This window comes from Salmo salar, chromosome 19 (genome assembly GCF_965601325.2).
Source record: "Salmo salar chromosome 19, fSalSal1, whole genome shotgun sequence".
Classification (NCBI taxonomy): Eukaryota; Metazoa; Chordata; class Actinopteri; order Salmoniformes; family Salmonidae; genus Salmo; species Salmo salar.
The window spans coordinates 12,969,661-12,985,847 of record NC_138309.1 but is presented as its reverse complement, the minus strand read 5'-3'; the positions used below and the strand labels follow the sequence as shown (position 1 = coordinate 12,985,847).

Genomic DNA, 16,187 nt, shown 5'->3' with positions numbered 1-16,187 from the left:
ACACATCCTGACCATAGAAAGCTCTTATTTTCTATGATAGAGTAGGTCAGGGCGGGACTTGGGTTTTTTGTAGTTATTATTTTCTATGTGGGGTTCTAGTTTAGTTTTTCTATGTTTGGGTGATTTGTATGATTCCCAATTAGAGGCAGTTGGTAATCGTTGTCTCTAATTGGGGATCATACTTAAGTAGCTTGTTTTTCACTTGTGGGTTATGGGATATTGTTTATGTGTAGTTGCTTTGTAGTCACGGTTCGTTTATTCTTTATTTGTTTTGTATTCTTCGAAAGTTTCACTTTCTAATAAATTATGTGGAATGCTACTCACGCTGCGCCTTGGTCCGATCATTATTATGACAAATATGACAATTGGTACTTACTTTAAAGTATTTTTACTTAAGTACTTTACACCACTGATGGAAGGAAGCCTTTGAGCAGGGTTCCCCAATTGGCAACCCCCCAATCTTCATTGTTGGACATAAAAGACTGTAAAAAAAACACCAAGAAATCAGCTCCAAGTGATTTTAATTTTGGAAATCTGTTCCAATGTATTCTCACGCATAATAGAGAGACTTGCATGTGTTTGTATACAAATGTAAGGAAGGTTTGAAATCAAATATTATATCTTTAGGCTTCTTGCGGCCCCCCGACCATCCGATTAAGATATATTTAGATATATTATTTTAAGTTGATGATCCCTGCCTTTGAGTGTCCTGCTAGAAGCTCTCAGCTGAACTCTACCACAAGGATGTTTGTGTGTGTGTGTGTGTGTGTGTGTGTGTGTGTGTGTGTGTGTGTGTGTGTGTGTGTGTGTGTGTGTGTGGCGTACCTGAACTCCACCTCGACCAGGCTGAGCTCCCTGAGGTCAGCACTCAGCTCAAAGGCCCTGAGGATGGGGTCCTCCTCGGTCAGCATAATCAGAGACGGGCTGGCCAGGCACCTGTAGATGTCCAGACGAAACCTGGGGGGTGGGGTGGGGGAGCCAGAGAGGGAGGGGGGTGAGAGGAGGTTGAGGTAAGGAGGGAGGGAGTTGTGGGAGAAGGAGGTAGGAAGGGAATGAAAGATGAAGAAAAGGAGAAAGGAAGGAGAAAGGGAGAAAGAAAGCAAGAGGGAGGGAAGGGTAGGCGGAGGGAGGAAGGGAGAGAGAGAGAGAGAAGACGAGAGTCACAAAGCTGTTTCTAAAAGTTTACATCATTTGACTTCTTGTTCCTTGTTCTGTATCTATTTAAAACGTATTCCCATCGACATGCTGTTGTGATCTGTGTGCTTATTCACAGTGGGCTGTGTGGGAGGGCCTCTGTCATACAGTTAGAATATAAACACCAAGCAGAACATAGCATTGATTCCTGCCAATACTTCTAAACAGAAACCCAGAAATTGTCCTATTGCTTCAAAGATAAGAGTGCTAAGTTTTTCCTAATGTCTGTGAAAGACAAGTCATCCAGCTCTGGTCAGTGGAGTCAGTCATTGTGTCCAAAATGGAGGGTTGGGTAGGTTACTTTCTAAATGCAGTCCATTACAGTTACTAGTTACCTATCCAAAAGTGTAATCAGTAACATAACTTTTGGATTACTCAAACTCAGTAATTTAATCTGATTACTTTCAGTTACTTCTAGGTTATTTTCCCCTTGAGAGGCGCTAAGTAGCATTTTTCATCATTAATCTTGTTCTGGAGGCAGCTCTGCAGAGTTTTAAACCTAACCTTAACTCTAACATTAACCACACTGCCAACCCATAATGCCTTACCTTATCTTAAATTAAGACCAAAAAGCAACATTTTGTTTTCATACATTTTTACAATATTGGCAATTTTGACTCTGCAGCTGGCCCATCTAGTAGAAACTTCTCAGTTCTGAATCAAGGACAAGACTCATCCCAGTAAGTGTCAACCTGTATAAAAGGCATTAGAAATGAATATTACCAATTGAATGACATCCATTGCAGGATAAATCAATGTTAGAGTTTATATAGTTGGCCATAAATGGATGTTGCATTTTACTTTAAGGTTTGGTTATGTAGGCTTCTTCTAACCCATTGCTCTCTACTACAGATTATAATACGATTAGGTTTTATTAAAATAAAAAAACTATCTTTCAGATTTCCAGTCATTCCAATTAATTTAATACCCATTGATCTTCAAAAGTAGGACTTGGAAATATGGAAATATAGATAAGCCAAATTGTTTAACCTGAGCGTAACCCTAAAAGTAAGGACTAATTAGCCTACCTTGTTTTTTATGATTTTGTTGTCACGGAAGAGTGATTGGGCTCATTGATTTGAGTTGAAAAAGAAATGCTGCTCTCAGAATGGCATGCCTTGAATACAGAGGTTTTTGCATGTGAAAAATATTTGCCATATGCTGCATTTGCTATAGAGGCCTACTGTTTACATTTTTGTTGGTGACACTTTGATATCTTGATCATTTGCAGCTGTCTAAGTCTATCAAAAGTCTGCGAGTTTGAGCATGTGTCTGTTAGGCCAATGGATTTTTTTTTAATCAGCACTTGATTGAAGAATAAAAGCTCCACTCGTGGTCTTCTTAAATTAAACTAGTTTTTGACAGTATGGAGCACAATACCAAGGTGAAGTTTAGAAGGGAGGAACTTTTATTCCATAGGCTGGGATCCGCACTATGCGGCTGTTGCAAAACATTTCTTAAACGTAAGTGAACGGAATGAAAAGGGGTGAGACCTACCTGAATTTGTCCAAAATAAACTCACATTTTGATCTGTTTTCTTCTGTTTGGTTCTTCAACAATAAACGCTTTCCCTAATGGATACACCCCCGGTCACAAAAACAATGATTGATAGGCATCTAAAACTTCTTCAATTCAACTATTATTGGGTTAAAATACACATACACTGAGTGTACAGAACATTAAGGACACCTGCTCTTTCCATGACATAGACTGACCAGGAGAATCCAGGTGAAAGCCATGATCCCTTATTTATATCACTTTAATCCACTTTAATCCGTGTAGATGTAGGGGATGAGACAGGTTAAAGCATTTTTAAGCCTTGAGACAATTGAGACATGGATTGTGTATGTGTGCCATTCAGAGGGTGAATCGGCAAGACAAAATACTGTATTTAAATGCCTTTGAACAGGGTATGGTAGTAGGTGCCTGGAGCAAAGGATTGAGTGCGTCAAGAACTGCAATGCTACTGGGTTTTTCGTGCTCAACAGTTTCCCGTGTATATCAAGAATGGTCCACCACCCAAAGGACATCCAGTCAACTTGACACAACTGTGGGAAGCATTGGAGTCAACATGGGCCGGCATCCCTGTGGAACGCTTTTGACACCTTGTAGAGTCCATGCCCTGATGAATTGAGGCTGTTCTGAGGGCAAAAGGGGTAGAAACTCAATATTTGGAAGGTGTTACTCATGTTTTGTACACTCTGTGTACATCTGTGAACAGCCATTCACATTCACAACCCGTAAGGTGTAAATAGCTGAATGAGAGAGCAGCAGTGTGATTCACATCATTGCGCTATATTGCCTAGATATCAATAATTAATGATATCCGTATTGCCCGTAGGCTACACCACTGCTGTCGTCCTTACCTCCCAGTGTTTATTAAAGTTGGATAATCTTTGGGGAAGGACCTACCAGTGGCCGGTGATTTTATTGCAGGGAAACTGAAATCCATTTTACCTCATTTCTACCAGCATGTCACCTGTGCAACTAGAGGCTAACCCTACCTAAATGGCACCCTGGTCCCTATACAGTGCACTACTATATAGGGGAGTCCTATGGGCCCTGATCAAAAGTCACTGCATAGAGAATCGGGCGCCATTTCAGATGCAGCCAGTCAACCCAGAAAAGAGAGATGATTTATGATGGGGTTGTCTCCCAAACGCTCTACCACTGTCAACAGGTCAGCGCCTTACAATAACTTTTAGTGAACAGACACCTTCTTGACACTGTACGTGGATTTCCTGCTATTTTCCAGGTTCCAGAATACCAGAGCAAGCACAAAACATAAAAACAAGTGTCCTTTGAAGGTAGCCCAGGAAAACGTTATTAGTTTTACAAAGAGGTGGGTACCTACACACACACACTCTCGAACACATTCATGGTCACATGGCAGACACACCCCCTCCCCCTTAGTGGTCTCAACAGACTTTGCTGTGGATAGGAGTAGTGAATACTTACTTGGTTATTCTACCCTTCCCAGAGAAAGAGAGCGCGAGAGAGTGTGTGTGTGTGTGTGTGTGTGTGTGTGTGTGTGTGTGTGTGTGTGTGTGTGTGTGTGTGTGTGTGTGTGTGTGTGTGTGTGTGTGTGTGTGTGTGTGTGTGTGTGTGTGTTCTACAGGATCTTACCTGGAGTGCCGTAGGCTGTCCTTCTTGTTCTTGGCATTACAGAGAGTACACTCGCAGCCCACAGCGTGAGGCCTGGGCAGGGAGATATCCTGCTTCAGCAACATGGTCAGTATCTCATAGTTGTTCCTATGGGCCGCCAGGATCACTGGAGCCACGTCCATGGTGGTGGAGTACTCAGGGTTCTGGATGCGCTGCATCAGTTTCTGACAGAGAGAGGAAAGGAGAAGAGGCTTGTTGTTATTGATGCAGTCTTTAATCCTCTAAAAGCATTCAGTTGTCCTGATAATGTAATGTACATTTTGCTCTAAAATACAGGGTCAGGACAGTCATTTGGCTGTGGCAGGTAATGATCAATTTATTATCATAAGTAATACAATGGTGGAGAAGAGAAGAGACTAACAGCGATGGAGGGCTTAGAGGACCTCCTGGGGCGATGGTTGAGGAGGATGTCCACAGCTCCCACCACCTCCGAGTCAATGGCCACTAACAGAGCATCTGTTGCCTGGGACAAACACGGACACAACAACAGGACCGGGTTAGAGAGAGAGAGAGCCTGGACCAAACACAACAACAGGACCGGGTTAGAGAGAGAGAGGGAGCCTGGACCAAACACAACAACAGAACCGGGTTAGAGAGAGAGAGAGAGCCTGGACCAAACACAACAACAGGACCGGGTTAGAGAGAGAGAGAGCCTGGACCAAACACAACAACAGAACCGGGTTAGAGAGAGAGAGAGCCTGGACCAACCACAACAACAGGACCGGGTTAGAGAGAGAGAGAGCCTGGACCAACCACAACAACAGAACCGGGTTAGAGAGAGAGAGAGCCTGGACCAAACACAACAACAGAACCGGGTTAGAGAGAGAGAGAGCCTGGACCAACCACAACAACAGAACCGGGTTAGAGAGAGAGAGAGCCTGGACCAAACACAACAACAGAACCGGGTTAGAGAGAGAGAGAGCCTGGACCAAACACAACAACAGAACCGGGTTAGAGAGAGAGCCTGGACCAAACACAACAACAGGACCGGGTTAGAGAGAGAGAGAGCCTGGACAAAACACAACAACAGAACCGGGTTAGAGAGAGAGCCTGGGCCAAACACAACAACAGAACCGGGTTAGAGAGAGAGAGCCTGGACCAAACACAACAACAGAACCGGGTTAGAGAGAGAGAGAGCCTGGACCAAACACAACAACAGAACCGGGTTAGAGAGACAGAGAGCCTGGACCAAACACAACAACAGGACCGGGTTAGAGAGAGAGAGAGCCTGGACCAAACACAACCACAGAACCGGGTTAGAGAGACAGAGAGAGCCTGGACCAAACACAGACACAACAACAGAGAATAGAGTCAGGATAGATAGATAGTTATAGTAAAATAGTCAACAGCGCAGGGCCTGAGGCTACATTGTGTGAAGCATCTTGATCTGTGTGTGTGTGTGTTACCTGGCAGCCGTGCTCCAGCAGAAGTTTAAGGATGTCCAGGTTTTGGTTCTCTATAGAGATGGTGACAGCGTCTCTCCCCAGCACATCTACACAGTTGATATTGAGCTCTGTCTTCTCCTCCAGCAGTCTCTTCACCATGTAGTAGTCACCTGGAACAGTGTGACATTAGAGCACACACAACACACACACACACACACACACCACACACACACACACACACACACACACACACACACACACACACACACACATAAAAATGCACACGCGCTCATACACACAAATGCGCACACACAGAAACACACACACAAAAATGCACACACAGAAGAAGAAAAAAACACACACACACACACACACACACACACACACACACACACACACAAAGAAAGAAAAGAACACAGACACACGAATGCACACACACACATGGGTGCACCCACGCGCTCACACACACACAGAAAGAGAGTGGGACGCAGATGAACAGAGAGAGACGCAGATTGCACACTGCACACAGAGAGTAGGCTCCACTCCAACACTCCAGCACCCTACACTCCCAGCTTACTGTAACAATAACAATCTCCATCAAAGGACAAAGATAGTCCGTTGAGCCATGTTTATATGGCTTTATATGGTGAGACTCTCTGGGACAACCTGCTGGCCCCTATAAAAACATCCACCTCAGCTTCACTTGTCATTGATTTCAAATACCTCATTTCATTTCAAATATCTCATTTCATTTGGATACTGTTACGATTATCATAGCTTCTTGCTTCTGTCACATGGAAATGATTTGTCTTTATACCCCTCCTCTCATGGGAATTAGGTACATGTGTTTGATATCTGTGTGTGTGTGTGTGTGTGTGTGTGTGTGTATGTGTGTGTGTGTGTGTGTGTGTGTGTGTGTGTTCAACTTGGCCTGGATTACAGAATACAGAATGCAGTAAATATATAGTCTTTGTCACAGGCTAGCAAAAGCATGACAAAGCTTACACAAGAGCATAGCTCCACATAGCTCTACACAGGAGCATATAGCTCCACATAGCTCTACACAGGAGCATATAGCTCCAAATAGCTCTACACAAGAGCATATAGCTCCACATAGCTCTACACAAGAGCATAGCTCCACATAGCTCTACACAGGAGCATATAGCTCCACATAGCTCTACACAAGAGCATATAGCTCCACATAGCTCTACACAAGAGCATAGCTCCACATAGCTCAACACAGGAGCATATAGCTCCACATAGCTCTACACAAGAGCATATAGCTCCACATAGCTCTACACAAGAGCATATAGCTCTACACAAGAGCATATAGCTCCATATAGCTCTACACAAGAGCATATAGCTCTACACAAGAGCATATAGCTCTACACAAGAGCATATAGCTCCACATAGCTCTACACAAGAGCATATAGCTCCACATAGCTCTACACAAGAGCATATAGCTCCACATAGCTCTACACAAGAGGTATATAGCTCTACACAAGAACATATAGCTCCACATAGCTCTACACAAGAGCATATAGCTCTACACAAGAGCATATAGCTCCACATAGCTCTACACAAGAGCATATAGCTCCACATAGCTCTACACAAGAGCATATAGCTCTACACAAGAGCATATAGCTCCACATAGCTCTACACAAGAGCATATAGCTCCACATAGCTCTAAACAAGAGCATATAGCTCCACATAGCTCTACACAAGCGCATATAGCTCTACACAAGAGCATATAGCTCCACACAAGAGCATATAGCTCCACATAGCTCTACATAAGAGCATATAGCTCCACATAGCTCTACACAAGAGCATATAGCTCCACATAGCTCTACACAAGAGCATATAGCTCCACATAGCCCTACACAAGAGCATATAGCTCCACATAGCTCTACACAAGAGCATATAGCTCTACACAAGAGCATATAGCTCCACATAGCTCTACACAAGAGCATATAGCTCCACATAGCTCTACACAAGAGCATATATCGCCACATAGCTCTACACAAGGGCATATAGCTCTACACAAGGGCATATAGCTCTACACAAGAGCATATAGCTCCACATAGCTCTACACAAGAGCATATAGCTCCACATAGCTCTAAACAAGAGCATATAGCTCCACATAGCTCTACACAAGAGCATACAGCTCCACATAGCTCTACACAAGAGCATATAGCTCTACACAAGAGCATATAGCTCCACATAGCTCTACACAAGAGCATATAGCTCCACATAGCTCTACACAAGAGGTATATAGCTCTACACAAGAGCATATAGCTCCACATAGCTCTACACAAGAGTATATAGCTCCACAAAGCTCTACACAAGAGCATATAGCTCTACACAAGAGCATATAGCTGTACACAAGAGCATATAGCGCCACATAGCTCTACACAAGAGCATATAGCTCTACACAAGAGCATATAGCTCCACATAGCTCTACACAAGAGCATATAGCTCCACATAGCTCTACATAAGAGCATATAACTCCACATAGCTATACACAAGAGCATATAGCTCCACATAGCTCTAAACAAGAGCATATAGCTCCACATAGCTCTACACAAGGGCATATAGCTCCACATAGCTCTACATAAGAGCATATAACTCCACATAGCTATACACAAGAGCATATAGCTCCACATAGCTCTACACAAGAGTATATAGCTCCACATAGCTCTACACAAGGGCATATAGCTCCACATAGCTCTACATAAGAGCATATAACTCCACATAGCTATACACAAGAGCATATAGCTCCACATAGCTCTACACAAGAGCATATAGCTCCACATAGCTCTACACAAGAGCATATAGCTCTACACAAGAGCATATAGCTCCAGATAGCTCTACACAAGAGCATATAGCTGTACACAAGAGCATATAGCTCGACATAGCTCTACACAAGAGTATATAGCTCCACATAGCTCTACACAAGGGCATATAGCTCCACATAGCTCTACATAAGAGCATATAACTCCACATAGCTATACACAAGAGCATATAGCTCCACATAGCTCTACACAAGAGCATTTAGCTCCACATAGCTCTACACAAGAGCATATAGCTCTACACAAGAGCATATAGCTCCAGATAGCTCTACACAAGAGCATATAGCTCCACATAGCTCTACACAAGAGCATATAGCTCCACATAGTTCTACACAAGATCATATAGCTCTACACAAGAGCATATAGCTCCACATAGCTCTACACAAGAGCATATAGCTCCACATAGCTCTAAACAAGAGCATATAGCTCCACATAGCTCTACACAAGAGCATACAGCTCCACATAGCTCTACACAAGAGCATATAGCTCTACACAAGAGCATATAGCTCTACACAAGAGCATATAGCTCCACATAGCTCTACACAAGAGCATATAGCTCCACATAGCTCTACACAAGAGCATATAGCTCCACATAGCTCTACACAAGAGAATATAGTTCCACATAGCTCTACACAAGAGCATATAGCTCCACATAGCTCTACACAAGAGCATATAGCGCCACATAGCTCTACACAAGGGCATATAGCTCTACACAAGGGCATATAGCTCCACATAGCTCTACACAAGAGCATATAGCTCTACACAAGGGCATATAGCTCTACACAAGAGCATATTGCTCCACGTAGCTCTACACAAGAACATATAGCTCCACATATCTCTACACAAGGGCATATAGCTCTACACAAGGGCATATAGCTCTACACAAGAGCATATTGCTCCACATAGCTATACACAAGAGCATATAGCTCCACATAGCTCTACACAAGAGCATATAGCTCCACATAGCTCTAAACAAGAGCATATAGCTCCACATAGCTCTACACAAGAGCGTACAGCTCCACATAGCGCTACACAAGAGCATATAGCTCTACACAAGAGCATTTAGCTCTACACAAGAGCATATAGCTCCACATAGCTCTACACAAGAGCATATAGTGCCACATAGCTCTACACAAGGGCATATAGCTCTACACAAGGGCATATAGCTCTACACAAGAGCATATAGCTCTACACAAGAGCATATAGCTCCACATAGCTCTACACAAGAGCATATACCTCTACACAAGAGCATATAGCTCCACATAGCTCTACACAAGGGCATATAGCTCTACACAATAGCATATAGTTCCACATAGCTCTACACAAGAGCATATAGCGCCACAAAGCTCTACACAAGTGCATATAGCTCTACACAAGAGCATATAGCTCCACATAGCTCTACACAAGAGCATATAGCTCCACATAGCTCTACACAAGAGCATATAGCTCCACATAGCTCTACACAAGAGCATATAGCTCTACACAAGAGCATATAGCTCCACATAGCTCTACACAAGAGCATATAGCTCCACATAGCTCTACACAAGAGCATATAGCGCCACATAGCTCTACACAAGGGCATATAGCTCTACACAAGGGCATATAGCTCTACACAAGAGTATATAGCTCCACATAGCTCTACACAAGAGCATATAGCTCCACATAGCTCTAAACAAGAGCATGTAGCTCCACATAGCTCTACACAAGAGCATACAGCTCCACATAGCTCTACACAAGAGCATATAGCTCTACACAAGAGCATATAGCTCTACACAAGAGCATATAGCTCCACATAGCTCTACACAAGAGCATATAGCTCCACATAGCTCTACACAAGAGCATATAGCTCCACATAGCTCTACACAAGAGCATATAGCTCCACATAGCCCTACACAAGAGCATATAGCTCCACATAGCTCTACACAAGAGCATATAGCTCTACACAAGAGCATATAGCTCCACATAGCTCTACACAAGAGCATATAGCTCCACATAGCTCTACACAAGAGCATATAGCGCCACATAGCTCTACACAAGGGCATATAGCTCTACACAAGGGCATATAGCTCTACACAAGAGCATATAGCTCCACATAGCTCTACACAAGAGCATATAGCTCCACATAGCTCTACACAAGGGCATATAGCTCTACACAAGTGCATATAGCTCTACACAAGAGCATATAGCTCCACATAGCTCTACACAAGAGCATATAGCTCCACATAGTTCTACACAAGAGCATATAGCTCCACATAGCTCTACACAAGAGCATATAGCTCTACACAAGAGCATATAGCACCACATAGCTCTACACAAGGGCATATAGCTCCACATAGCTCTACACAAGTGCATATAGCTCCACATAGCTCTACACAAGGGCATATAGCTCTACACAAGAGCATATAGCTCCACATAGCTCTACACAAGAGCATATAGCTCCACGTAGCTCTAAACAAGAGCATATAGCTCCACATAGCTCTACACAAGAGCATACAGCTCCACAAAGCTCTACACAAGAGCATATAGCTCTACACAAGAGCATATAGCTCTACACAAGAGCATATAGCTCCACATAGCTCTACAGAAGAGCATATAGCTCCACATAGCTCTACACAAGAGCATATAGCTCCACATAGCTCTACACAAGAGCATATAGCTCCACATAGCTCTACACAAGAGCATATAGCTCTACACAAGAGCATATAGCTCCACATAGCTCTACACAAGAGCATATAGCTCCACATAGCTCTACACAGGAGCATATAGCGCCACATAGCTCTACACAAGGGCATATAGCTCTACACAAGGGCATATAGCTCTACACAAGAGCATATAGCTCCACATAGCTCTACACAAGAGCATATAGCTCCACATAGCTCTAAACAAGAGCATATAGCTCCACATAGCTCTACACAAGAGCATACAGCTCCACATAGCTCTACACAAGAGCATATAGCTCTACACAAGAGCATATAGCTCTACACAAGTGCATATAGCTCCACATAGCTCTACACAAGAGCATATAGCTCCACATAGCTCTACACAAGAGCATATAGCTCCACATAGCTCTACACAAGAGCATATAGCTCCACGTAGCTCTAAACAAGAGCATATAGCTCCACATAGCTCTACACAAGAGCATACGGCTCCACAAAGCTCTACACAAGAGCATATAGCTCTACACAAGAGCATATAGCTCTACACAAGAGCATATAGCTCCACATAGCTCTACACAAGAGCATATAGCTCCACATAGCTCTACACAAGAACATATAGCTCCACATAGCTCTACACAAGAGCATATAGCTCCACATAGCTCTACACAAGAGCATATAGCTCTACACAAGAGCATATAGCTCCACATAGCTCTACACAAGAGCATATAGCTCCACATAGCTCTACACAAGAGCATATAGCGCCACATAGCTCTACACAAGGGCATATAGCTCTACACAAGGGCATATAGCTCTACACAAGAGCATATAGCTCCACATAGCTCTACACAAGAGCATATAGCTCCACATAGCTCTAAACAAGAGCATATAGCTCCACATAGCTCTACACAAGAGCATACAGCTCCACATAGCTCTACACAAGAGCATATAGCTCTACACAAGAGCATATAGCTCTACACAAGAGCATATAGCTCCACATAGCTCTACACAAGAGCATATAGCTCCACATAGCTCTACACAAGAGCATATAGCTCCACATAGCCCTACACAAGATCATATAGCTCCACATAGCTCTACACAAGAGCATATAGCTCTACACAAGAGCATATAGCTCCACATAGCTCTACACAAGAGCATATAGCTCCACATAGCTCTACACAAGAGCATATAGCGCCACATAGCTCTACACAAGGGCATATAGCTCTACACAAGAGCATATAGCTCCACATAGCTCTACACAAGAGCATATAGCGCCACATAGCTCTACACAAGGGCATATAGCTCTACACAAGGGCATATAGCTCCACATAGCTCTACACAAGAGCATATAGCTCTACACAAGGGCATATAGCTCTACACAAGAGCATATTGCTCCACATAGCTCTACACAAGAACATATAGCTCCACATAGCTCTACACAAGGGCATATAGCTCTACACAAGGGCATATAGCTCTACACAAGAGCATATTGCTCCACATAGCTATACACAAGAGCATATAGCTCCACATAGCTCTACACAAGAGCATATAGCTCCACATAGCTCTAAACAAGAGCTTATAGCTCCACATAGCTCTACACAAGAGCGTACAGCTCCACATAGCTCTACACAAGAGCATATAGCTCTACACAAGAGCATTTAGCTCTACACAAGAGCATATAGCTCCACATAGCTCTACACAAGAGCATATAGTGCCACATAGCTCTACACAAGGGCATATAGCTCTACACAAGGGCATATAGCTCTACACAAGAGCATATAGCTCTACACAAGAGCATATAGCTCCAAATAGCTCTACACAAGAGCATATACCTCTACACAAGAGCATATAGCTCCACATAGCTCTACACAAGGGCATATAGCTCTACACAATAGCATATAGTTCCACATAGCTCTACACAAGAGTATATAGCGCCACAAAGCTCTACACAAGTGCATATAGCTCTACACAAGAGCATATAGCTCCACATAGCTCTACACAAGAGCATATAGCTCCACATAGCTCTACACAAGAGCATATAGCTCCACATAGCTCTACACAAGAGCATATAGCGCCACATAGCTCTACACAAGGGCATATAGCTCTACACAAGGGCATATAGCTCTACACAAGAGTATATAGCTCCACATAGCTCTACACAAGAGCATATAGCTCCACATAGCTCTAAACAAGAGCATGTAGCTCCACATAGCTCTACACAAGAGCATACAGCTCCACATAGCTCTACACAAGAGCATATAGCTCTACACAAGAGCATATAGCTCCACATAGCTCTACACAAGAGCATATAGCTCCACATAGCTCTACACAAGAGCATATAGCTCCACATAGCTCTACACAAGAGCATATAGCTCCACATAGCCCTACACAAGAGCATATAGCTCCACATAGCTCTACACAAGAGCATATAGCTCTACACAAGAGCATATAGCTCCACATAGCTCTACACAAGAGCATATAGCTCCACATAGCTCTACACAAGAGCATATAGCGCCACATAGCTCTACACAAGGGCATATAGCTCTACACAAGGGCATATAGCTCTACACAAGAGCATATAGCTCCACATAGCTCTACACAAGAGCATATAGCTCCACATAGCTCTACACAAGGGCATATAGCTCTACACAAGTGCATATAGCTCTACACAAGAGCATATAGCTCCACATAGCTCTACACAAGAGCATATAGCTCCACATAGTTCTACACAAGAGCATATAGCTCCACATAGCTCTACACAAAAGCATATAGCTCTACACAAGAGCATATAGCACCACATAGCTCTACACAAGGGCATATAGCTCCACATAGCTCTACACAAGTGCATATAGCTCCACATAGCTCTACACAAGGGCATATAGCTCTACACAAGAGCATATAGCTCCACATAGCTCTACACAAGAGCATATAGCTCCACGTAGCTCTAAACAAGAGCATATAGCTCCACATAGCTCTACACAAGAGCATACAGCTCCACAAAGCTCTACACAAGAGCATATAGCTCTACACAAGAGCATATAGCTCTACACAAGAGCATATAGCTCCACATAGCTCTACACAAGAGCATATAGCTCCACATAGCTCTACACAAGAGCATATAGCTCCACATAGCTCTACACAAGAGCATATAGCTCCACATAGCTCTACACAAGAGCATATAGCTCTACACAAGAGCATATAGCTCCACATAGCTCTACACAAGAGCATATAGCTCCACATAGCTCTACACAAGAGCATATAGCGCCACATAGCTCTACACAAGGGCATATAGCTCTACACAAGGGCATATAGCTCTACACAAGAGCATATAGCTCCATATAGCTCTACACAAGAGCATATAGCTCCACATAGCTCTAAACAAGAGCATATAGCTCCACATAGCTCTACACAAGAGCATACAGCTCCACATAGCTCTACACAAGATCATTTAGCTCTACACAAGAGCATATAGCTCTACACAAGAGCATATAGCTCCACATAGCTCTACACAAGAGCATATAGCTCCACATAGCTCTACACAAGAGCATACAGCTCTACACAAGAGCATTTAGCTCTACACAAGAGCATATAGCTCCACATAGCTCTACACAAGAGCATATAGTGCCACATAGCTCTACACGAGGGCATATAGCTCTACACAAGAGCATATAGCTCCACATAGCTCTACACAAGAGCATATAGCTCCACATAGCTCTACACAAGGGCATATAGCTCTACACAAGTGCATATAGCTCTACACAAGAGCATATAGCTCCACATAGCTCTACACAAGAGCATATAGCTCCACATAGTTCTACACAAGAGCATATAGCTCCACATAGCTCTACACAAGAGCATATAGCTCTACACAAGAGCATATAGCACCACATAGCTCTACACAAGGGCATATAGCTCCACATAGCTCTACACAAGTGCATATAGCTCCACATAGCTCTACACAAGGGCATATAGCTCTACACAAGAGCATATAGCTCCACATAGCTCTACACAAGAGCATATAGCTCCACGTAGCTCTAAACAAGAGCATATAGCTCCACATAGCTCTACACAAGAGCATACAGCTCCACAAAGCTCTACACAAGAGCATATAGCTCTACACAAGAGCATATAGCTCTACACAAGAGCATATAGCTCCACATAGCTCTACACAAGAGCATATAGCTCCACATAGCTCTACACAAGAGCATATAGCTCCACATAGCTCTACACAAGAGCATATAGCTCCACATAGCTCTACACAAGAGCATATAGCTCTACACAAGAGCATATAGCTCCACATAGCTCTACACAAGAGCATATAGCTCCACATAGCTCTACACAAGAGCATATAGCGCCACATAGCTCTACACAAGGGCATGTAGCTCTACACAAGGGCATATAGCTCTACACAAGAGCATATAGCTCCACATAGCTCTACACAAGAGCATATAGCTCTACACAAGAGCATATAGCTCCACATAGCTCTACACAAGAGCATATAGCTCCACATAGCTCTACACAAGAGCATACAGCTCCACATAGCTCTACACAAGATCATTTAGCTCTACACAAGAGCATATAGCTCTACACAAGAGCATATAGCTCCACATAGCTCTACACAAGAGCATATAGCTCCACATAGCTCTACACAAGAGCATACAGCTCTACACAAGAGCATTTAGCTCTACACAAGAGCATATAGCTCCACATAGCTCTACACAAGAGCATATAGTGCCACATAGCTCTACACGAGGGCATATAGCTCTACACAAGGGCATATAGCTCTACACAAGAGCATATAGCTCTACACAAGAGCATATAGCTCCACATAGCTCTACACAAGAGCATATACCTCTACACAAGAGCATATAGCTCCACATAGCTCTACACAAGGGCATATAGCTCTACACAAGAGCATATAGCTCCACATAGCTCTACAC

The 16,187-nt window shown here is 43.3% G+C and overlaps 1 protein-coding gene across 1 annotated transcript in view; it reads right to left on the bottom strand.

Moving 5' to 3' along the window:
* trpc1 (transient receptor potential cation channel, subfamily C, member 1) overlaps window positions 1–16,187 on the bottom strand; it is a 100,550-nt gene that overhangs the window by 26,708 nt on the left and 57,655 nt on the right. Inside the window, exons 2-5 of the mRNA XM_014157283.3 lie at window positions 5,766–5,914; window positions 4,721–4,822; window positions 4,321–4,523; window positions 826–957 (exon numbers count right to left, since the gene is read on the bottom strand). Of these exons, the coding sequence (XP_014012758.1) occupies window positions 826–957; window positions 4,321–4,523; window positions 4,721–4,822; window positions 5,766–5,914 (586 nt within the window). The remainder of the gene's footprint in view (window positions 1–825; window positions 958–4,320; window positions 4,524–4,720; window positions 4,823–5,765; window positions 5,915–16,187) is intronic.